The sequence below is a fragment of the Salvelinus fontinalis genome, chromosome 20 (assembly GCF_029448725.1).
Source record: "Salvelinus fontinalis isolate EN_2023a chromosome 20, ASM2944872v1, whole genome shotgun sequence".
Classification (NCBI taxonomy): domain Eukaryota; kingdom Metazoa; phylum Chordata; class Actinopteri; order Salmoniformes; family Salmonidae; genus Salvelinus; species Salvelinus fontinalis.
In genome coordinates this window covers 35,178,025-35,201,818 of record NC_074684.1, presented here as the reverse complement: position 1 = coordinate 35,201,818, position 23,794 = coordinate 35,178,025, and the positions used below count along the sequence as shown (strand labels likewise).

Below are 23,794 nucleotides of genomic sequence, written 5' to 3'. Positions count from 1 at the left end.
TCAGATTCGTACAGCTTTTTAACAGCAAAGATACTGAGAGCCATTTCATCCCATATCTATCAGGCCTTTTTCAGTTACGACTGAATGCTCCTTTAAAAGATGTAGAGCTAATGGTGATGGATCAGTGAGCTGAACTTAGTTTAGACCTGGATCGATCACAGGGGTGGAAAGATACTGGAGGGGAGGAGGGAGAAGAGGTTTTTTAACCTGTGTAGATGGGCACTCTTGTGAACCACCAGAGAAGGAAGAAGGAGGGAGGGAGGGAGGGAGGGAGGGAGGGAGGGAGGACGGACAGACAGACGGATAGCTAATAAGCGAGAGAGAAACTGAGAGAAAAACAGAGAGAACGAGAGAGGTGGGTTATGCTCCAATGATCTATGGCCAGACAGCGGCATGGAGAGGCCCAGCGAGACTTACGTGTCAGGCCAGACAGCGGCATGGAGAGGCCCAGCCAGACTGACGTGTCAGGCCAGACAGCAGCATGGAGAGGCCCAGCCAGACTTACGTGTCAGGCCAGACAGCGGCATGGAGAGGCCCAGCGAGACTGACGTGTCAGGCCAGACAGCGGCATGGAGAGGCCCAGCCAGACTGACGTGTCAGGCCAGACAGCGGCATGGAGAGGCCCAGCCAGACTGACGTGTCAGGCCAGACAGCAGCATGGAGAGGCCCAGCCAGACTGACGTGTCAGGCCAGACAGCGGCATGGGAGAGGCCCAGCGGGACTGACGTGTCAGGCCAGACAGCGGCATGGGAGAGGCCCAGCGAGACTAACGTGTCAGGCCAGACAGCGGCATGGGAGAGGCCCAGCGAGACTTACGTGTCAGGCCAGACAGCGGCATGGAGAGGCCCAGCGAGACTGCCGTGTCAGACCAATCAGAGCACTGAGTTACTGTATATAAGAGCCATTGTAGGCCGTCATTGTAAATAAGAATTTGTACTTAACTGAGGTTAAATAAATGAAATACATAAATAAAATACTATGGAGGTAAACAGACTGTCGGGTATACTGTATATTATACTATACAGTACTATACCTGTTTTTGTAGTTTCTAAACAGACTACTAGATGAATACTATGGAGGTAAACATACATGGCATTTAAACAACACAACAACACAACAATCCCACTGAAACCAATAACCAGCTCTAACCGATGAATCCAACCCCCTCTGCAGCTAAAAGACTCAAACCATTACTCAGTATGTTGGGCTCCACTCTACTCCACTGTAGGGTAAACTGTGGCAAATCAATACTCAGTGCCTCAGATTCTCAGACTTAAACACTGAGAGAGACGCGCGTCATCCATGTTTTTCTTCAGTTATATTCCTCTACTGAGCCTGAGCAGGCCCTCCCATGAGAATGAGCAGCGTAGATTACACAAATAATGCTTTTGAACTGTAGTGTGTTCTCTTGGTGAGGGCCTTGGCACTTCAACCCATCTGTAGAGCCTGTAGACACACTGTCAGACTTAACCAGTGACATGCCCTTTAACCCATCTGTAGAGCCTGTAGACACACTGTCAGACTTAACCAGTGACATGCCCTTTAACCCATCTGTAGAGCCTGTAGACACACTGTCAGACCCTCATACTTAACCAGTGACATGCCCTTTAACCCATCTGTAGAGCCTGTAGACACACTGTCAGACTTAACCAGTGACATGCCCTTTAACCCATCTGTAGAGCCTGTAGACACACTGTCAGACCCTCATACTTAACCAGTGACATGCCCTTTAACCCATCTGTAGAGCCTGTAGACACACTGTCAGACCCTCATACTTAACCAGTGACATGCCCTTTAACCCATCTGTAGAGCCTGTAGACACACTCTCAGACTTAACCAGTGACATGCCCTTTAACCCATCTGTAGAGCCTGTAGACACACTGTCAGACCCTCATACTTAACCAGTGACATGCCCTTTAACCCATCTGTAGAGCCTGTAGACACACTCTCAGACTTAACCAGTGACATGCCCTTTAACCCATCTGTAGAGCCTGTAGACACACTGTCAGACCCTCATACTTAACCAGTGACATGCCCTTTAACCCATCTGTAGAGCCTGTAGACACACTGTCAGACTTAACCAGTGACATGCCCTTTAACCCATCTGTAGAGCCTGTAGACACACTGTCAGACTTAACCAGTGACATGCCCTTTAACCCATCTGTAGAGCCTGTAGACACACTGTCAGACCCTCAGACTTAACCAGTGACATGCCCTTTAACCCATCTGTAGAGCCTGTAGACACACTGTCAGACTTAACCAGTGACATACCCTTTAACCCATCTGTAGAGCCTGTAGACACACTGTCAGACTTAACCAGTGACATGCCCTTTAACCCATCTGTAGAGCCTGTAGACACACTGTCAGACCCTCATACTTAACCAGTGACATGCCCTTTAACCCATCTGTAGAGCCTGTAGACACACTGTCAGACTTAACCAGTGACATGCCCTTTAACCCATCTGTAGAGCCTGTAGACACACTGTCAGACCCTCAGACTTAACCAGTGACATGCCCTTTAACCCATCTGTAGAGCCTGTAGACACACTGTCAGACCCTCATACTTAACCAGTGACATGCCCTTTAACCCATCTGTAGAGCCTGTAGACACACTGTCAGACTTAACCAGTGACATACCCTTTAACCCATCTGTAGAGCCTGTAGACACACTGTCAGACTTAACCAGTGACATGCCCTTTAACCCATCTGTAGAGCCTGTAGACACACTGTCAGACCCTCAGACTTAACCAGTGACATGCCCTTTAACCCATCTGTAGACCCGGTGGCTGATATACTACAGTATTTACCTTGTGTGTTGACTGGGCCCTCTGACTGGGCCCTCTGACTGGGCCCTCTGACTGGGCCCTCTGACTGGGCCCTCTGACTGGGCCCTCTGACTGGGCCCTCTGACTAGGCCCTCTGACTGGGCCCTCTGATCCTCTGATAGATGTGACATACTGGTTTTATACTTCTGTGTGTTCATTTGAAACAAGCCTTATTTCGGCACGCATATCTCATCTAAAATACTATCGACGACGAGAGGCACTCTCAGAGGCCTACTTTTCAAACTGCCATTCAAACTGCCGCTTAATACAATCTCAGACACTCATCTCATCTAAAACACCATAGACATGCTCTCACAGTCCTGGGCCAAGACTGGAGTTCACTCCACTTCAGTGAGAGACGGAGCGACTGAGAGGCCTTTGAAAACAGTGAAGCGGCCTGCTGTCTGACTAGGACTGTGCGACTACGAGAGAGTAAAGGCGTAGACACACTAGGTTTGGTTTGCTCCTAGCAGATCTCGGCTTGGCAAAACTAACATCTGTGCCTCACATACTCCCTTAAAAGACCTTCGGTTGAACAACGAAATTCGGGCTACCGAACTTCGACCATCCTCAAAAAAAGAAAATTGTTTAAATGCTTGCCCTAACACTGCCGAACACCAAAACGAACAAAAACGTACCAAAATGTTGTCATAATATATGCGCAAACTGTTTCGACTGGGAAGCATATGGGAAGCTTAAGGAGGGAGGGAGTATGCAGACAGTGGCACAGTGAAAGGCCATCCACATCACAGTCACTGGCCTGCTTTGCCTGGGGCTGGGAAGCGTCTCTTCTCCTCCCTCTTTCTATTCTTATCGATCCACCCCTTGAATCTCTCTTCTCCTCCCTCTTTCTATTCTTATCGATCCACCCCTTGAATCTCTCTTCTCCTCCCTCTTTCTATTCTTATCGATCCACCCCTTGAATCTCTCTTCTCCTCCCTCTTTCTATTCTTATCGATCCACCCCTTGAATCTCTCCCTCTTTCCTACCCTCTTTCTATTCTTATCAATCCACCCCTTGAATCTCTCTTCTCCTCCCTCTTTCTAATCTTATCGATCCGCCCCTTGAATCTCTCTCTCTTTCCTACCCTCTTTCTATTCTTATCAATCCACCCCTTGAATCTCTCTTCTCCTCCCTCTTTCTATTCTTATCGATCCACCCCTTGAATCTCTCTCTCTTTCCTACCCTCTTTCTATTCTTATCAATCCACCCCTTGAATCTCTCTCTCTTTCCTACCCTCTTTCTATTCTTATCAATCCACCCCTTGAATCTCTCTCTCTTTCCTACCCTCTTTCTATTCTTATCGATCCACCCCTTGAATCTCTCCCTCTCTCCTACCCTCTCGCTATGTTTCTCGTTCTCCCCCTCTTTTCTATGCTTTTAGCTTCTGTCCTGGAGTCATCCATGCGTTCAGTGATTTGGGAGTGAGTGAAGTCCAGCTTCAAAGTAAATGTAGCTTCTACGGACGTCATCTAAATGAATGGGAAGTCTTGGCCCAGCTATCTTTTTATTTTGTATAATTTTGGGGAGGGGGGGGGGGGTAGATCAGATATAATATTGCAGATAGAGTGTAGCTTCCATCAATGTAATTGTCTGCATCATTTCCAATCCCCCATATATTTTTGGGTAAATATATACGTTTTGAATCCGGCATTGTTTTGCGTATCAGTTCATAAACCATGTGCCATGGAATCGTTTCCTTACATTTTCTCCCTTCGACTTGCATCTTTCATTTTTACAATAATGCTGCAATCCTTGGTTGTAATTTTGGATAGATCAGACATTTCCATATATTTTTGTTAGCTGCATGTGTGACATAACTCCACCAGTCCTATTTATGATATAATTTACAAAGATTTGTAAAAAAAAAAAAAAATTGTTACATTTAAAAAAAAAAATATATATATATATTTGAGTTTAACCATAATATTGGTTGTATTATTTGTTCTGTCTTTTCTGGTGGATTCAACTGAAATTGCAACCAACTTTCTATGGCTTGTTTTAAAAATAGCAATATTTTTGAGATTAGTTCATTTACAAATAATGGAAAGTGTGAGGTTGTAATCTGAATAAAGGGAAAAAGGCCATTATTGAACATGGGGTGAGACATTCTTTCTAATCTGCATGAGGAGCAGTTCGGATTTATAACTTTTGTATGACTGATGCCTTTAGTGAGAGGTCTAATGGTTTAATATTTAATCATTTCTGCCCTCCGAATTCATATTCATTATATAAATAGGTCTGTTTAATTTAGTCTTGCTTGCCGTTCCAAATAAAATGGAATTGGCCCACCTATTTTACCAAAGTACAGACCTCAAGGAAATGAAGGAATACCTCAAAGCAATGTAATTCTCAAACACACGGTATAAAAAAAGCTTCTTACAATCATATACACTCACAGAGTAGGCATATGTGAGAGTGGCCTTAAGGTACTGTAGCTTGGTCCCAGATATGTTGTCTTTCTTTATTTCTCAGAGAGAGAGAGAGAGAGTGAGTCCGTTCGGGAGTGCAGCGATTTAGGAGAAAAAGGAGAGAGGCAGAGAGAGAGAGAGACAGAGAGAGACAGAGAGGCAAAGTTCGAGAGTCACGCGTCCTCCGAAACACGACCCAGCCAAGCCGCGCTGCTTCTTGATACACTGCTCGCTTAACCCCGGAAGCCAGCCGACACCAATGTGTCAAAGGAAACACCATCCAACTGGCGACCGGAGTCAGCTTGCAGGCGCCCGGCCCGCCACAAGGAGTTGCTTGATCACGATGGGACAAGGAAATTCCGTCCGGCAAACCCTCCCCTAACCCGGACAACGCAGGGTCAATTGTGCCGAGTCATGGCTCTCCCAGCCTGGGATCGAACCCGGGGCTGGAGTGACACTGCGACGCAGAACCATCAGACCTATTAAGTGTTAACAGCAGCCTATATTTACCCAGTAGCTTATAGTTGTATCAAAGTATATGTACACCTAAGTTCATTGTTTCGCAACAGTTTAATTCAACACACTGACAACAGTGATGCTACTTAGCGTAGCTATTAGCTAACCGTTTTTCTATGAATGGATAAGTATCTGTGCCCACTACCGTGTCCAGGGCATCTCCCTACTGTAGCTATCCCATAATGAGCAGCACTTAACCCTTACAGTGAGGGGGCTGATGGTGGGTGACAGGCCAGGGACATAGTAGCTGTGGTTCAGTGCTGTAAGGAGGAGAGCAGCTTACTGAGCCAGGGGTAGACACACGCACACAGACCTCCCACCATCCCCCACAGACCTCCCACTATACCCCACAGACCTCCCACTATCCCCCACAGACCTCCCACTATTCCCCACATACCTCCCACCATCCCCCACAGACCTCCCACTATCCCCCACAGACCTCCCACTATCCCCCACAGACTTCCCACAAGCCCCCACAGACCTCCCACTATCCCCCACAGACCTCCCACTATTCCCCACAGACCTCCTATCCCCAACAGACCTCCCACTATCCCCCACAGACCTCCCACTATCCCTCACAGACCTCCCACAAGCCCCCACAGACCTCCCACTATCCCCCACAGACCTCCCACTATCCCCCACAGACCTCCCACTATCCCCCACAGACCTCCCACTATCCCCCACTAGCCCCCACAGACCTCCCACTATCCCCCACAGACCTCCCACTATCCCCCGCAGACCTCCCACTATCCCCCGCAGACCTCCCACTATCCCCCACAGACCTCCCACTATCCCCAACAGACCTCCCACAGACCTCTCACTATCCCCCACAGACCTCTCACTATCCCCCACAGACCTCCCACTATTCCCCACAGACCTTCCACTATCCCCCACAGACCTCGCACTATTCCCCACAGACCTCCCACTATCCCTCACAGACCTCCCACTATCCCCCACAGACCTTCCACTATCCCCCACAGACCTCTCACTATCCCCCACTATCCCCCACAGACCTCTCACTATCCCCCACAGACCTCTCACTATCCCCCACAGACCTCCCACTATCCCCAACAGACCTCCCACAGACCTCTCACTATCCCCCACAGACCTCTCACTATCCCCCACAGACCTCTCACTATCCCCCACAGACCTCCCACTATTCCCCACAGACCTTCCACTATCCCCCACAGACCTCCCACTATTCCCCACAGACCTCGCACTATTCCCCACAGACCTCCCACTATCCCTCACAGACCTCCCACAGACCTCCCACTATCCCCCACAGACCTTCCACTATCCCCCACAGACCTCTCACTATCCCCCACAGACCTCCCACTATCCCCCACAGACCTCTCACTATCCCCCACAGACCTCTCACTATCCCCCACAGACCTCCCACTATCCCCAACAGACCTCCCACAGACCTCTCACTATCCCCCACAGACCTCTCACTATCCCCCACAGACCTCCCACTATCCCCCACAGACCTCCCACTATCCCCCACAGACCTCCCACTATCCCCCGCAGACCTCCCACTATCCCCCGCAGACCTCCCACTATCCCCCACAGACCTCCCACTATCCCCAACAGACCTCCCACAGACCTCTCACTATCCCCCACAGACCTCTCACTATCCCCCACAGACCTCCCACTATTCCCCACAGACCTTCCACTATCCCCCACAGACCTCGCACTATTCCCCACAGACCTCCCACTATCCCTCACAGACCTCCCACTATCCCCCACAGACCTTCCACTATCCCCCACAGACCTCTCACTATCCCCCACTATCCCCCACAGACCTCTCACTATCCCCCACAGACCTCTCACTATCCCCCACAGACCTCCCACTATCCCCAACAGACCTCCCACAGACCTCTCACTATCCCCCACAGACCTCTCACTATCCCCCACAGACCTCTCACTATCCCCCACAGACCTCCCACTATTCCCCACAGACCTTCCACTATCCCCCACAGACCTCCCACTATTCCCCACAGACCTCGCACTATTCCCCACAGACCTCCCACTATCCCTCACAGACCTCCCACAGACCTCCCACTATCCCCCACAGACCTTCCACTATCCCCCACAGACCTCTCACTATCCCCCACAGACCTCCCACTATCCCCCACAGACCTCTCACTATCCCCCACAGACCTCTCACTATCCCCCACAGACCTCCCACTATCCCCAACAGACCTCCCACAGACCTCTCACTATCCCCCACAGACCTCTCACTATCCCCCACAGACCTCCCACTATCCCCCACAGACCTCCCACTATCCCCCACAGACCTCCCACTATCCCCCGCAGACCTCCCACTATCCCCCGCAGACCTCCCACTATCCCCCACAGACCTCCCACTATCCCCCACAGACCTCCCACTATCCCCCACAGACCTCCCACTATCCCCCACAGACCTCTCACTATCCCCCACAGACCTCTCACTATCCCCCACAGACCTCCCACTATCCCCCGCAGACCTCCCACTATCCCCAACAGACCTCCCACAGACCTCTCACTATCCCCCACAGACCTCTCACTATCCCCCACAGACCTCCCACTATCCCCCACAGACCTCCCACTATCCCCCGCAGACCTCCCACTATCCCCCGCAGACCTCCCACTATCCCCCACAGACCTCCCACTATCCCCCACAGACCTCCCACTATCCCCCACAGACCTCCCACTATCCCCCACAGACCTCCCACTATCCCCCACAGACCTCCCACTATCCCCCACAGACCTCTCACTATCCCCCACAGACCTCCCACTATCCCCCACAGACCTCCCACTATCCCCCAAAGACCTCCCACTATCCCCCGCAGACCTCCCACTATCCCCCGCAGACCTCCCACTATCCCCCGCAGACCTCCCACTATCCCCCACAGACCTCCCACTATCCCCAACAGACCTCCCACAGACCTCTCACTATCCCCCACAGACCTCCCACTATCCCTCACAGACCTCCCACTATCCCTCACAGCTCTCCCATAGACCTTCCACTATCCCTCACAGACCTCCCACTATCCCTCACAGATCTCCCATAGACCTTCCACTATCCAATATAAAACTCTGAGGCCTCGCCAACCTATCTGTTGTGGATGGAGCCATACTGTTTGTCAGGATGTGGAAACCCAGGGAAGAATGTTATTGACCCATCAATAAGTCAAGCATTGACCTATTAATCACTGTCTTTAACCTTTACTGTGTGTGTGTGTGTGTGTGTGTGTGTGTGTGTGTGTGTGTGTGTGTGTGTGTGTGTGTGTGTGTGTGTGTGTGTGTGTGTGTGTGTGTGTGTGTGTGTGTGTGTGTGAGACATGTCCCTAACTGACTGCAGGCATTATTATTACTGTAGACTGCCAGCTATAGAGCCCTGTCTGTGTGTTTCTGAGGTGATACTATGTTGAAGACAGCTTGATGAAGACAGCTTGTTGAAGACAGCTTGTTGAAGACAGCTTGTTGAAGACAGCTTGATGAAGACAGCTTGATGAAGACAGCTTGTTGAAGACAGCTTGTTGAAGACAGCTTGTTGAAGACAGCTTGATGAAGACAGCTTGATGAAGACAGCTTGATGAAGACAGCTTGATGAAGACAGCTTGTTGAAGACAGCTTGATGAAGACAGCTTGTTGAAGACAGCTTGTTGAAGACAGCTTGATGAAGACAGCTTGATGAAGACAGCTTGATGTCAAAAAGCATCACTACTAGAATAAGGCTGTCAAACAAAGGGTCCAATCTGGCCCAAAGGTGGTTTGAGTAAACAAAATATATATGCACACACACACTTTTTAAATATTTTATTTGAATACACCAATCAAATGTACATTTAAAAAAGGATTCAAACAATTCCAAATGTCCCTGAACACTCAAGGGTAAAGGAAGCTCCTCCTTCTGCCCATGACATCTGAAACAGAGCAGTACCTCTTTCTCTAAACAGCTATTCCTCCTCCACCAAACTTTACAGTTGGCACTATGCATTGGGGCAGGTAGAGTTGTCCTGGCATCCGCTAAATTAGTCCGTCGGACTGCCAGATGGTGAAGCCATCCAGAGAACGTGTTTCCATTGCTCCAGAGTCCAATGGAGGCGAGCTTTACACCACTCCAACCAACGCTTGGCATTGCGCATGGTGATTTTAGACTTGTGTGTGGCTCCTCGGCCATGGAAACCCCTTTCATGAAGCTCCCGACGAACAGTTCTTGTGCTGACGTTGCTTCCAGTGGCAGTTCGGAACTCTGTAGTGGGTGTTGCAATCGAGGACAGACGGTTTTGTGTGTCCTATCCTTCGCAGCTGAGCCGTTGTTGCTCCCAGACGTTTCCACTTCACAGTAACAGCACTTACAGTTGACCGGAGCAGCTCTAGCAGGGTGGAAATTTGATGAACTGACATGTTGGAAAGGTGACATCCTATGACGGGTGCCACGATGAGTCACTGAGCTCTTCAGTAAAGCCATTCTACTGCCAATGTTTGTCTATGGAGATTGCATAGCTCTGTGCTCGATTTTATATACCTGTCAGAAACGGGTGTAGCTGAAATAGCTGAATCCACTCATTTGAAGGGGTGTTCACATACTTTTGTATATATAGTGTACACTTATACAGTCGTGGCCAAAAGTTTTGAGAATGACACATATTAATTTCCACAAAGTCTGCCTCCTCAGATTGTATGATGGCAATTTGCATATACTCCAGAATGTTATGAAGAGTGATCAGATGAATTGCAATTAATTGCAAAGTCCCTCTTTGCCATGCAAATGAACTGAATCCCCAAAAAACATTTCCACTGCATTTCAGCCATGCCACAAAAGGACCAGCTGACTTCATGTCAGTTATTCTCTCGTTAACACAGGTGTGAGTGTTGACGAGGACAGGGCTGGGGATCACACTGTCATGCTGACTGAGTTCGAATAACAGACTGGAAGCTTCAAAAGGAGGGTGGTACTTGGAATCATTGTTCTTCCTCTGTCAACCATGGTTACCTGCAAGGAAACACGTGCCGTTATCATTGCTTTGCACAAAAAGGGCTTCACAGGCAAGGATATTGCTGCCAGTAAGATTGCACCTAAATCAATCATTTATCGGATCATCAAGAACTTCAAGGAGAGCGGTTCAATTGTTGTGAAGAAGGCTTCAGGGTGCCCAAGAAAGTCCAGCAAGCGCCAGGACAGTCTCCTATAGTTGATTCAGCTACGGGATCGAGGCACCACCAGTACAGAGCTTGCTCAGGAATAGCAGCAGGCAGGTGTGAGTGCATCTGCACGCACAGTGAGTCAAATACTTTTGGAGAATGGCCTAGTGTCAAGAAGGACAGCAAAGAAGCCACTTCTCTCCAGGAAAAACATCAGGGTCAGACTGATATTCTGCAAAAGGCACAGGGATTGGACTGCTGAGGACTGGGGTAAAGTCATTTTCTCTGATGAATCCCTTTCCGATTGTTTGGGTCATCCGGAAAAAAACTTATCCGGAGAAGACAAGGTGAGCGCTACAATCAGTCCTGTGTCATGCCAACAGTAAAGCATCCTGAGACCATTCATGTGTGGGGTTGCTTCTCAGCCAAGGGAGGGGGCTAACTCACAATTTTGCTTAAGAACACAGCCATGAATAAAGAATGGTACCAACACATCCTCCGAGAGCAACTTCTCCCAACCATCCAGGAACAGTTTGGTGACAAACAATGCCTTTTCCAGCATGATGGAGCACCTTGCAATAAGGCAAAAGTGATAACTAAGTGTCTCGGGGAACAAAACATGGATATTTTGGGTCCATGGCCAGGAAACTCCCCATACCTTAACCCCATTAAGAACTTGTGGTCAATCCTCAAGAGGCGGGTGGACACACAAAAACCCACAAATTCGGACAAACTCCAAGCATTGATTATGCAAGAATGGGCTGCCATCAGTCAGGATGTGGCCCAGAAGTTAATTGACAGCATGCCAGGGCGGATTGCAGATGTCTTGAAAAAGAAGGGTCAACACTGCAAATATTGACTCTTTGCATCAACTTCATGTAATTGTCAATAAAAGCCTTTGACTCTTATGAAATGCTTCTAATTATACTTCAGTATTCCATAGTAACATCTGACAAAAATATCTAAAGACACTGAAGCAGCAAACTTTGTGGAAATTAATATTTGTGTCATTCTCAAAACTTTTGGCCACGACTGTACAGCTGATTCTCAAGATCTTGCACACTAATGAGATGCTATTGAGCCCACACTACTACACTGTCTGAGCCAAGGACTACATGCTTTCTGGTAAGTTTTGATTACAATACTGGGTGGGGGGAAAATATTTTATATGACATACATGATTTTTTGTTAACTAGTAATTAGTAGCCTAGAGCAAAGTGTGTTTAAATCATTTCTAACTTGTTAACAATTTCTGCTAGTTAGTTTTTGCTACCATGTGGGTATTAGCTTGCTTTAGACTGCTAACTGAGGAGTGCTAATTTACCTGTTTCCATACATGTTTAATTTAAAAACATGTATTTTACAAAGGAGTTGTTTAATCTAACTGCTTAACTGTACATGGAATTGTATTTATTAAAAAAATATTTAAAAAATATTATTTTTTAAAATGCCACAGGCACTTACTGGTGTGTGGAGACATTTCACTGCAGCTAATGTAGAAGGAAAAGCTGTGTAAATTTGCAAATACTGTGCCAAATCATATGTGAAGAATGCAACAAAGATGCAGACTAATCTGGCCAAGTGCATAAAGTTCCCTCAGCGCTCACAACAAGCAACCTCTGACAAAAGTCCCTCTACTTCTATTCATGGTGAAAATGATGAATCAGACACCTTATCGATAGCAACAGCTCATAGTCCTCCTGAAATCAGAAGTTTTTTGAGTCAATGAAGGAACGTAGTCAGAGAAATGATGATGAATGTCTTGCTTGAGCTGTGTTTGCAACTGGTTCGACTCTGATGCTCACAGGCAACGTGTATTGGAAGACATTTCTGAATGTTATTTGGCCAGCATACACCCCTGCAACAAGACGTGCATTATCTACTCATTTGCTGGATGCAGAGTTCAACAGAGTTCAAATGAAGGTCAAGCAAATCATAGAGAAAGCAGACTGTATTGCAATCATCTCTAATGGGTGGTCAAATGTTTGTGGGCAAGGAATAATTAACTACATCATCTCCACCCCTCAACCAGTATTGTACAAGAGCACAGACACAAAGGACAACAGACGCACTGGTCTCTACATTGCAGATGAGCTGATGACAGTCATCAAGAACCTTGGACCACAGAAGGTATTTGCAATGGTGACAGACAATGCTGCGAACATGAAGGCTGCTTGGTCTAAAGTGGAGGAGTCCTACCCACACATTGGATTTGCTGTTCATGCATTGAATCTGCTCCTCAATGACATCATGGCACAGAAAACAATGGATACACTACAAGAGAGCCAAGGAAATGGTTAGGTATGTGAAGGGTCATCAAGTTATAGCAGCAATCTACCTCACCAAGCAAAGAGAGAAGAATAAGAGCACCACATTGAAGCTGCCCAGCAACACCCGTTGGGGTGGTGTTGTCATCATGTTTGACAGTCTCCTGGCGGGAAGGAGTCTCTCCAAGAAATATCACAGTCTACCGATATGGACAGCCCCATCAAGGGGATCCTCCTGGATGATGTATTTTGGGAGAGAGTGGTAAGCAGCCAGAAACCTATAGCTGTAGCCATTGCACGGATTGAGGGAGACATTGCCATCCTGTCTGATGTTCAGACTCTGCTTGCAGATGTAAGAGAAGAAATCGGTACTGCCCTGCCCACTTCACTGTTGCTCCAAGCAGAGGAAACCGCAGTTCTGAAATACATCAAAAAGCGTGAAGACTTCTGCCTGAAGCCCAAACACGCCGCAGTGTACATGTTGGACCCCAAGTATGCTGGCAAGAGCATCCTGTCTGGTGCAGAGATCAACAAGGCCTATGGTGTCATCACTACCGTGTCTAGCCACCTTGGCCTGGATGAGGGCACAGTTCTTGGCAGTCTGGCGAAGTAGACTTCCAAGCAAGGGCTTTGGGATGGAGAGGCAATATGGCAGTCATGCCAACATATCTCATCAGCCACCTGGTGTAAGGGACTTGTGGATCTGATGCGCTTTCACCTGTTGCCTCCATCATTCTCCAAATCCCACCAACATCAGCCGCCTCAGAGCGCAACTGGTCCTTGTTTAGTTTCTTTAGTTTACTTTAGTTTCTAGACTATCATTTTACCCGTGGTGGGCCGTCAGGGCCTGCAAGGCCTTCTCTGCTGGCCTAAACATCATCAGAATATAATTTTTTTTTATATATATTTTCCCACAAATATGTATTAAATTATTCCCCAGAGTAAGAGTTATACTCTTCATTTCATAGCTTTCCTCTTGGTTGCACTGCTTCCAGCCCCAGGTTGAGATTTGGAGGGCTGGTCTTTATGTTAGATCTTTTATCCAATCATATTCAGCCATCATGTGTTGCCAGGGGTCTAAAATCTGCCCTCAGGTCTTCAGAATCAACAGTGCGGGCGCTTGTAGCTTATAGTGAATGGAAATGAAAATTTAGAGTCAACCAATCAGCTTTAGAGTTGGCTATTGTACGCCTTCTGGCTGGCTCCAGTGTTACACAGGAGCCAGCTAGCAGGCGTAGTGCATGCACGTCTTTTGATTGGATTACCAATATTGAGAGGCAGGTCCTATGGAGATCTAGGAAACTGATATTGATAAACGAATTAATTCGCGTACTACTAAGCTGTTTTTTCAACCCACAATGGCGGAAGGAGGAGAAGATATCGATTTGGTCGAGGATATAATTATAACGCCATTCTCAAGACAAACTTTTCAAGAAAAGTTAGACATTGTAAGGAGAGGTCGCCCGACGCCACAAAGCCTGTCACAGGCGGGAAAGTGCTTCGTTCGCTCGCCAGTTTCAACTACAAGCACTGTCAATGGCTCACAGGCTCCTTGGCTCCGAGAAGCACTGCAAACTGTACTGCTGGGAATGCCTATTATTTGCAAATGATCGATTTGGTGTTTGGAGCCACACTGGCTTTGCAAACTTGAGTTGTCTAACCAAGGCAGCAACGAGACACCAAAGTACGGCTGGGCACTGACAAGCAATGGTGCTTTTGAAAACTTTTGGGGACACCGGAGTGGATCGACAGCTCAAAGAACAAACGCGCAGGGCAACGGAGCTGCACAATGAAAAGGTGAAGGGAAATATTGAAAAGACTCATTGATTGTGTCATGTTTTTGGGTAAACACTGTTTACACAAAAATGTCAATTTGTCAATTTCAAGGTGACGCAACGCCTGGTTATACTGCGTTTCTGTCTAAATGTATAGTGTCTAGAGCCATGGCATCATAATGAGGTGGATTAATTCGGGTGGGACTGTGTAGTACCTCACTGAAGGCCCAGGCCCCAGGCCCACGGCACGCCACTGCATTTTACAGATGTATGTTGAACACGTTTTTGGGAGATGCAATGGATCATTGGGGATGATTCAATATTCCCTTTCTTTTGCTGTTCAGTGAAATCATCCCATGTGAAGAGTCAACTAATTTACTTAAAGTTCAATTCGTAACTAAATATTTGTTTTATTTCTATTGGAAGGATTTAATCATTTGCAATTATGTCTACTTATGGTAAGATAAAAGGTTTATGTTTCTGTCTCCATATGATATGGTAAATATATCCAGTGCAAAAAACATCTACATTTAAATGCTATTAATATTAATTTGCATATATTCCCGTTAATTCCCACAGAAAGTTTGCACCTCTGAATATTCCCCAAAATGTGCAACCCTAAGTGGCCCTATCATTTGTTTTTCAACAGGACAATGACCCAAAACACACCTCCAGGCTGTGTAAGGGCTATTTGACCAAGAAGAAGAGTGATGCATCAGATGACCTGGCCTCCACAATCACCTGACCTCAACCCAATTAGGATGGTTTGAGATGAGTTGGACCGCAGAGTGAAGGAAAAACAGCCAACAAGTGCTCAGCATATGTGGGAACTCCTTCAAGACTGTTGTAAAAGCATTCCAGGTGACAACCTCATGAAGCTGGTTGAGAGAATGCCAAGAGTGTGCAAACCTGTCATCAAGGCAAAGGGGGGCTACTTTGAAGAATCTCAAATATAAAATATATTTTGATTTGTTTAACACTTTTTAGAATAATAGTGAAGACATCAAAACTATGAAACAACACATATGGAATCATGTAGTAACCAAAAAAGTTACTACATATAAAAATATATTTAAAAATATATGTGTATAATATAAATATATAATATATTTTATATATACACACAGTGCATTCGGAAAGTATTCAGACCCCTTCCCCTTTTTCCACATTTTGTTACGTTACAACCTTATTCTAAAATGGATTACATTCTCATCAATCTACAATAATATCCCATAATGACAAAGCAAAAACAGGTTTTTAGAATTTTTTAAAAATGTATTAAAAATAAAAAACAAATACCGTATTTATATACTGTAAGTATTCAGACCCTTTACTCAGTACTTTGCTGAAGCACCTTTGGAAGCGATTACAGCCTCGATTCGTCTTGGGTATGACGCTACAAGCTTGGCACATCTGTATTTAGGGAGTTTCTCCCATTCTTCTCTGCAAATCCTCTCAAGCTCTGTCAGGTTGGATGGGGAGTGTCGCTGCACAGCTATTTTCAGGTCTCTCCAGAGATGTTCGTTTGGTTTCAAGTCTCTGTACTTTGCTCCGTTTATCTTTCCATCGATCGTGACTAGTCAGAAGACGAGTGGGAAAACATTCCACAGGCCACAATCAACAGCCTGATCAACTTTATGCGAAGGAGATGTGTCGCTCTGCATGAGGCAAATGGTGGTCACACCAGATACTGACTGGTTACTCCACACCCCTACTTTTTTTTTTAAAGGTATCTGTGACCAACAAATGTATATCTGTTTTGCCAGTCATGTAAAATCCATAGATTAGGGCCTAAATAATTTATTTAAATTGACTGATTTCCTTATATGGAGGTTAAAGTGCAGACTGTCAGCTTTAATTTGAGGGTTTAGAAATAACAGCACATTTTCTCCCCATTTTAGGGTACCAAAAGTCATGGGACTAATTCACTTATATGTGTATTGAAAGAAGTCAGAAGTTTTGTATTTGGTCCCATATTCATAGCACGCAATGACTTCATCATTCGACACCATTCTGTATACTTCTGGCCCCTCTTTGGACACTGTGTAAACTAACCTCCAGACGAGCTTCAATGCCATACAATTCGCCTTCCGTGGCCTCCAACTGCTCTTAAATGCAAGTAAAGCTAAATGCATGCTATTCAATCGATCACTGCCCGCACCTGCCTGCCCGTCCAGCATCACTACTCTGGACGGCTCTGACTTAGAATATGTGGACAACTACAAATACCTAGGTGTCTGGTTAGACTGTAAACTCTCCTTCCAGACTCACATTAAGCATATCCAATCCAAAATTAAATCTAGCATCGGCTTCCTATTTCACAACAAAGCATCCTTCACTTATGCTGCCAAACATACCCTCGTAAAACTGACTATCCTACCGATCCTCGACTTCGGGCGATGTCATCTATAAAATAGCCTCCAACACTCTACTCAATAAACTGGATGCAGTCTATCACAGTGCCATCCGTTTTGTCACCAAAGCCCCATACACTACCCACCACTGCGACCTGTACGCTCTCGTTGGTTGGCCCTCGCATCATACTCGTCGCCAAACCCACTGGCTACAGGTCATCTACAAGTCTCTGCTAGGTAAAGCCCCGCCTTTTCTCAGCTCACTGTTCACCATAGCAGCACCCACTCGTAGCACGCGCTCCAGCAGTATCAAATATGATATTTGACATCTGTAACTTTCTCAATCATCATTATTCTAGAAATTGGAACTATTCTAGAATGGTTGATACTGTATGATGTACTCAAATTCAAGGACGATTTATCAACACATGAAAAGCTGGCAAGGGCAAACGCATTGAATTCCACTAATCCGTATTGTGTCCCTGTTTTGCAGTCAGATGTCCTTGTCTAGTAGACGCACATGCCTGTACAGTATTTCACACCCACTACTAGTTAAAGTCTCCTCTTCCCAATCAATGCGTTGAGGTGAGAGACCAGGGATGCCAGGCTATAGATGCACCCTTAATCCAACCAATGACTTCCTCTAATACTGCCTTCCTCTGCAGAGGGAGATGTGTAGATGCCTCCCAGGTGGCACCCTATTTAATACATTGTCAAAAGTAGTGCACTACATTCGGAATAGGGTGCCATTTGGGACACAATCAGTGATTTCTCTGCGATGGGAGGTGGAGTTCAATGGGCAGTCACTAACCACGTTTCCATCCATAGTGTTTATGGAGTAAAGTCATTCCTTATAATAAATAAATCCCGGCAGCTGTGATGGAAACAGGAAGTTTTGGTACAATTTTATAAATGCCGACAGATCATTTGTTTGTTTGACATGGTGGGATCTTTGTGTGTCTGTAAAATGAATTATGCGAGAAACGGCAGTGGAAACGCCTTTATGCGGAAATAGTGATATAATAACCATCATATCGTAGTAAACTTAGAGTCTTGCGATGACATGGTGTGCGGTCCTCCCACTACGACTCGAGAAAGCATGCAGTTTATTAGGCTACAGATTTTTTTTAATTATGATGAACTTCACAGGGTGGTGAAAGTGCATTGTGATGAGCTTGATGCTCCTTTCCAATAAATGTTGAGGGTCTTATTCTGGTGACATGATGATCGATGCTTGAGATTGGTAAAGGGGGAAGAAGGCTGCCCTGAGAGAGAGATTGGTAAAGGGGGGAAGAAGGCTGTCCTGAGAGAGAGATTGGTAAAAGGGGGAAGAAGGCTGTCCTGAGAGAGAGATTGGTAAAAGGGGGAAGAAGGCTGTCCTGAGAGAGAGATTGGTAAAGGGGGGAGAAGGCTGTCCTGAGAGAGAGATTGGTAAAGGGGGGAAGAAGGCTGTCCTGAGAGAGAGATTGGTAAAAGGGGGAAGAAGGCTGTCCTGAGAGAGAGATTGAGAGGTCTTATTCTGGTGACATGATGATCGATGCTTGAGATTGGTAAAGGGGGAAGAAGGCTGCCCTGAGAGAGAGATTGGTAAAGGGGGGAAGAAGGCTGTCCTGAGAGAGAGATTGGTAAAGGGGGGAAGAAGGCTGTCCTGAGAGAGAGATTGGTAAAAGGGGGAAGAAGGCTGTCCTGAGAGAGAGATTGGTAAAAGGGGGAAAGAAGGCTGTCCTGAGAGAGAGATTGGTAAAGGGGGAAGAAGGCTGTCCTGAGAGAGAGATTGGTAAAGGGGGAAGAAGGCTGCCCTGAGAGAGAGATTGGTAAAGGGGGGAAGAAGGCTGTCCTGAGAGAGAGATTGGTAAAAGGGGGAAGAAGGCTGTCCTGAGAGAGAGATTGGTAAAGGGGGAAGAAGGCTGTCCTGAGAGAGAGATTGGTAAAGGGGGAAGAAGGCTGTCCTGAGAGAGAGATTGGTAAAGGGGGGAGAAGGCTGTCCTGAGAGAGAGATTGGTAAAGGGGGGAAGAAGGCTGGCCTGAGAGAGAGAGAGATTGGTAAAGGGGGGAAGAAGGCTGGCCTGAGAGAGGGAGATTGGTAAAAGTGGGAAGAAGGCTGTCCTGAGAGAGAGATTGGTAAAGGGGGAAGAAGGCTGTCCTGAGAGAGAGATTGGTAAAGGGGGAAGAAGGCTGTCCTGAGAAAGATTGGTTTTGGGCTCCTGAGTGGCGCAGTGGTTTAAGACACTGCATCTGAATGCAAGAGGTGTCACTGCAGTACCCGGTTCAAATCAATAGAGCAGTGCACAATTGGCCCAGTGTTGTCTGGGGGTAGGCCGTCATTGTAAATAAGAATTTGTTCTTAACTGACTTGACTTGTTAAATAAAGGGGGGAAGAAAGCTGTCCTTGTAGTGTATTTCACTGGCCTCAATAGGAAAGCAATAGATTAAGTGCTGTTGATGTACTGAATTCTAACTAGTGAAATTCAGTATGACAGTCCATATTAACTCTAGGGGCTGAGCCTGGTTGGTTGGGTCCATAGGCTACTGCTTTATTGTTTTCTCTATACAAGGTGGAAGAGGGGAAATTACACGATTTTCTGCTGTAAAGACTTGTATGTGTGGTAATATTAAGTTGAGCTACTGTAATATAGAATGTTATGGCAGCAACATTAAAGGGTATATGCAGGATTATAACCACATAAAAAAGTTTCATTCCACTTTTGTTAATGTTGCAATTTTTCCAGTAGAGGAAGCACTATACCCAAAAAAGAGTTTGTGACAAATGTGTTCCAATTCTTTCTGACAGTTGCTAACATTTGACGTTAACATGTAGTCATGCATTTTGTTATTTTCCAAATGGAATATTGTGTTTCTAGTTTGCAGACAGCAACTATAGTAGTGTTCCATTTATCACAGGATCCAGGTAGCAACTGTGGCTCTTTTAATTACGCTACTGGACATCGTATGAACAGTTTTATCTTTTGCCAAGTGGATGCCCCCACAAGTGGTTATTTTAATTTGTCCTGCACTTGGATTAATTCAGCTATTTGTTATTTTAATCAGAGTTTAGAGCTGAATAACAATGCAAATATATAGTGCCTTGAAATAATTTAATTTAATTTTAATACAATAGGCTATTTGTAAATGAATAATAGCAAATTACTAACAACATTCTGAACAAAGGAAGTGTAGGCCGTACATAATAATATAATTTCAATAGGTTATAGCACCAGTATCATATTCGATTATACTATTTAGCCTAGAGATAATCAGATCGTATTAGGTGTATTTTGATTTACTCAAATAATGCATGCATCAAAGAAGCGGTCTTACCGATTGTGGAGATGTGAGACGGGTGAAATTCGTTGTCCGTGAATCTGCATAATAAACATGTTTTCCCAACCCCCGAATCACCGAGCAGCAGGAGTCGGAAGAGCACATCATACTGCTTAGCCATAGCTTCTTTGAAATAAGAACAGCAAGCCAGCTAACTCGGCAACGAATTACCAAACCCAACCCAGCTACAACCCAGCCCATATCTGCCCCAAACCCAACACACCTACACCCCAGCCCATGTCTGCCCAAAATGTAAAGTAGTCTTTTGATTTTCTTTCGAGAAACGGGGGAGCAAGCTCGAACCTCTCTTTTCTTTCTATCAAACCAGGAGCGGTCTCTTTTGGTAACAAAGAGTAGCTATATGAGAACGGACCAGATTCCTTCCATCCAGCCCTCTCCTCCTTTCTGATGGGCGCGGTGACGGGGATGCGCTCGGCAGCTTCCTATTTTCTCTCGATATCACCGTCAACGCACGAGTATGGGGTCAAATCCGGTTCAAAAGTCTAACGGGCACTAGATGGCGCGCGCGAGCAATATGAAACATTGCGTGAGCAAACACTGAAGCTGTGTTCGACTAACCATACTAACATACTGTATACTACATACTTAACGAGTATATACTACATATTATTCGTTTATTTTAGTATACTGTCAAGAAACAGTATCCTTTCAGTTGAGCTTACTAGCTCTTCACCTGTCTACCGGAAGTTGATGCTGTTGCTATGCAACCTCTTGCTAGCTAGTTAGCATAATAAATGACTAGTTAGGCATTTTCCGAATTCGGGTGTGGAGTGCCAGAGTGCACTTGTAAATTCAGAGCATTGTCAGATTGTCCTTTTGTAAATTCAGAGCGTTTCGTGCACACTGGACGCTCGGGCCGGAGGAGTAGGGTTGATTTGAGTATTCTGACCTTACAATGGCAGTCAAGTGTAACAGTATAAACTTTACGTCGTCCCCTCGCCCCGACCCGGGCGCGAACCAGGGACCTTCTGCACACCTCAGCAACTGACACCCACGAAGCGTCGTTACCCATCGCTCCACAAAAGCCGCGGCCCTTGCAGAGCAAGGGGCAACACTACTTAAGTCTCAGAGCAAGTGACGTAACTGATTGAAATGCTACTAGCGCGTACCCGCTAACTAGCTAGCCATTTCACATCCGTTACACTCACCCCCCTTTCAACCTCCTCCTTTTCCGCAGCAACCAGTGATCCGGGTCACGGCACCAATGTAACAGTATAACTTTAAACCGTCCCCTCGCCCCGACACGGGCGCGAACCAGGGACCCTCTGCACACATCAACAACAGTCGCCCACGAAGCATCGTTACCCATCGTTCCACAAAAGCCACGGCCCTTGCAGAGCAAGGGGCAACACTACTTAAGTCTCAGAGCAAGTGACGTAACTGATTGAAATGCTACTAGCGAGTACCCGCTAACTAGCTAGCCATTTCACATCCGTTACATAAGCACCCAAGCTAACGTTGGCTAACTTGCTAGCTACTTCCAGACACAAATGAGACCACTCTCACCATTTTACTCACCCTAGCAGAGCTGTTTAGGCAGTTTTCATGTTATCCAGAGCCTTGGTGTCAATTTAATAACGCTTTTTTGCCGAACGGGTGTTGAGCGCTCATAAATGAATTATTCTGCGCTCTGGTACACTCAGGTGAAATTGCTGTGAAATCGGAGTAGATAGCCAGAGAGTCCAAATGTCCATTGAGAACGTACAACGACTATACCATTTAGCTAAGCTAAGAATGACAGGAATAACTGAGCCACACGGTGGTCCCGTGTGGCTCAGTTGGTAGAGCATGGCGCTTTCAACTGCAAGGGTTGTGGGTTCAATTCCCACGGGGGGACCAGGGTTCAATTCCCACGGGGGGACCAGGATGAATATGTATGAACTTTACAATTTGTAAGTCGCTCTGGATAAGAGCGTCTGCTAAATGACTTAAATGTAAATGAATAATCAAGTCAATTAACGTTGGGTAGTTAGTTAGATAGCCTATAGTTAATATACTGGCAAGTTTGATGTATAAGTAGCCAACTAACATTAGGTAGCTAGCTAACAAAATACCAGTACTGTCACAACTTCCCCCGAAGTTGGTCCCTCTCCTTGTTTGGGCGTTCGGTGGTCACTTCACTTCGCTTTCTAGCCACCGCCTTTCCATTTGTTCTGTCTTATCACACCTGACTTCACTCACCAATCACTTGTTTATTATTTAACCCTCTGTTCCCCATGTTGTATTTGTGAGTGATTGTTATTTGTTACATGGATGATTGTCAGGCGTTGCACTTTTTTTTAGACCGTGTTTTTGGCACTTGTATGTATTATGTGCTGTCATTTGGTAACCGGTATTAAAGTGCGCCTGTTCATTATACTCCGCTCTCCTGCACTTGACTTCGCCTCACATATACACGCATAAGGACATTTCTAAGTGACCCTAAACTTTTGAACGGTAGTGTACATATGAGATGAGTAAAGCAGTATGTAAACATTATTAAAGTGACCAGTGATTCCAAGTCTATGTATATAGGGCAGCAGCCTCTAAGGTGCAGGGTTGCGTAACCGGGTAGTAGCTGGGTAGTGATGGCTATTTAACAGTCTGATGGCCTTTTTCAGTCTCTTGGTCCCAGCTTTGATGCACCTGTACTGATTTTGCCTTCTGGATGGTAGCGGGGTGAACAGGCCGTGGCTCGGGTGGTTGATGATATTTTTGGCCTTCCTGTAGTATCGGCTGCTGTAGGTGTCCTGGAGGGCAGGCAGTGTGCCCCCAGTGATGAGTTGGGCAGACCTCACCACCTGAATTGAGCATCTGTAAAAGTTTGTAAGGGTCTTAGGGACCAAGGCAAATTTCTTCAACCTCCTGAGGTTGAAGAGATGCTGTTGAGCCTTCTTCACCACACTGTCTGTGTGGGTGGACCTTTTCAGATTGTCGGTGATGTGTACGCCGAGGAATGTGAAGCTTTTCACCTTCTCCACTGCGGTCCTATCGATGTGGATAGGGGTGTGCTCTCTCTGCTGTTTCCTGAAGTACACAATCATTTCCTTCATTTTGTTGACGTTGAGGGAGAAGTTATGTGCCTGGCACCTCTCCGCCAAGGCCCTCACCTCCTCCCTGTAGGCTATTTCATCATCGTTGGTAATCAGGCCTACAACTGTTGTGTCTTCTGCAAACTTGATGATTGAGTTGGAG

At 46.2% G+C, this 23,794-nt stretch overlaps 1 protein-coding gene across 13 annotated transcripts in view; it reads right to left on the bottom strand.

The window, feature by feature from the left end:
• Positions 1-21,079, bottom strand: part of LOC129817779 (ras-related protein Rab-15-like) — a 32,852-nt gene extending 11,773 nt beyond the window's left edge. For 12 of the 13 annotated variants that reach the window (XR_008753760.1, XR_008753765.1, XR_008753769.1 and 9 more), the window contains exon 1: positions 20,597-21,079. Coding sequence is in view for 1 of the 13 variants with exons in the window: in XM_055873332.1 (XP_055729307.1) it covers positions 20,597-20,720 (124 nt within the window). In the remaining 12 variants the exon portion in view is untranslated. The remainder of the gene's footprint in view (positions 1-20,596) is intronic. The other variant, XM_055873333.1, reaches the window with a different exon arrangement.
• Positions 21,080-23,794: the final 2,715 nt, after the last annotated feature.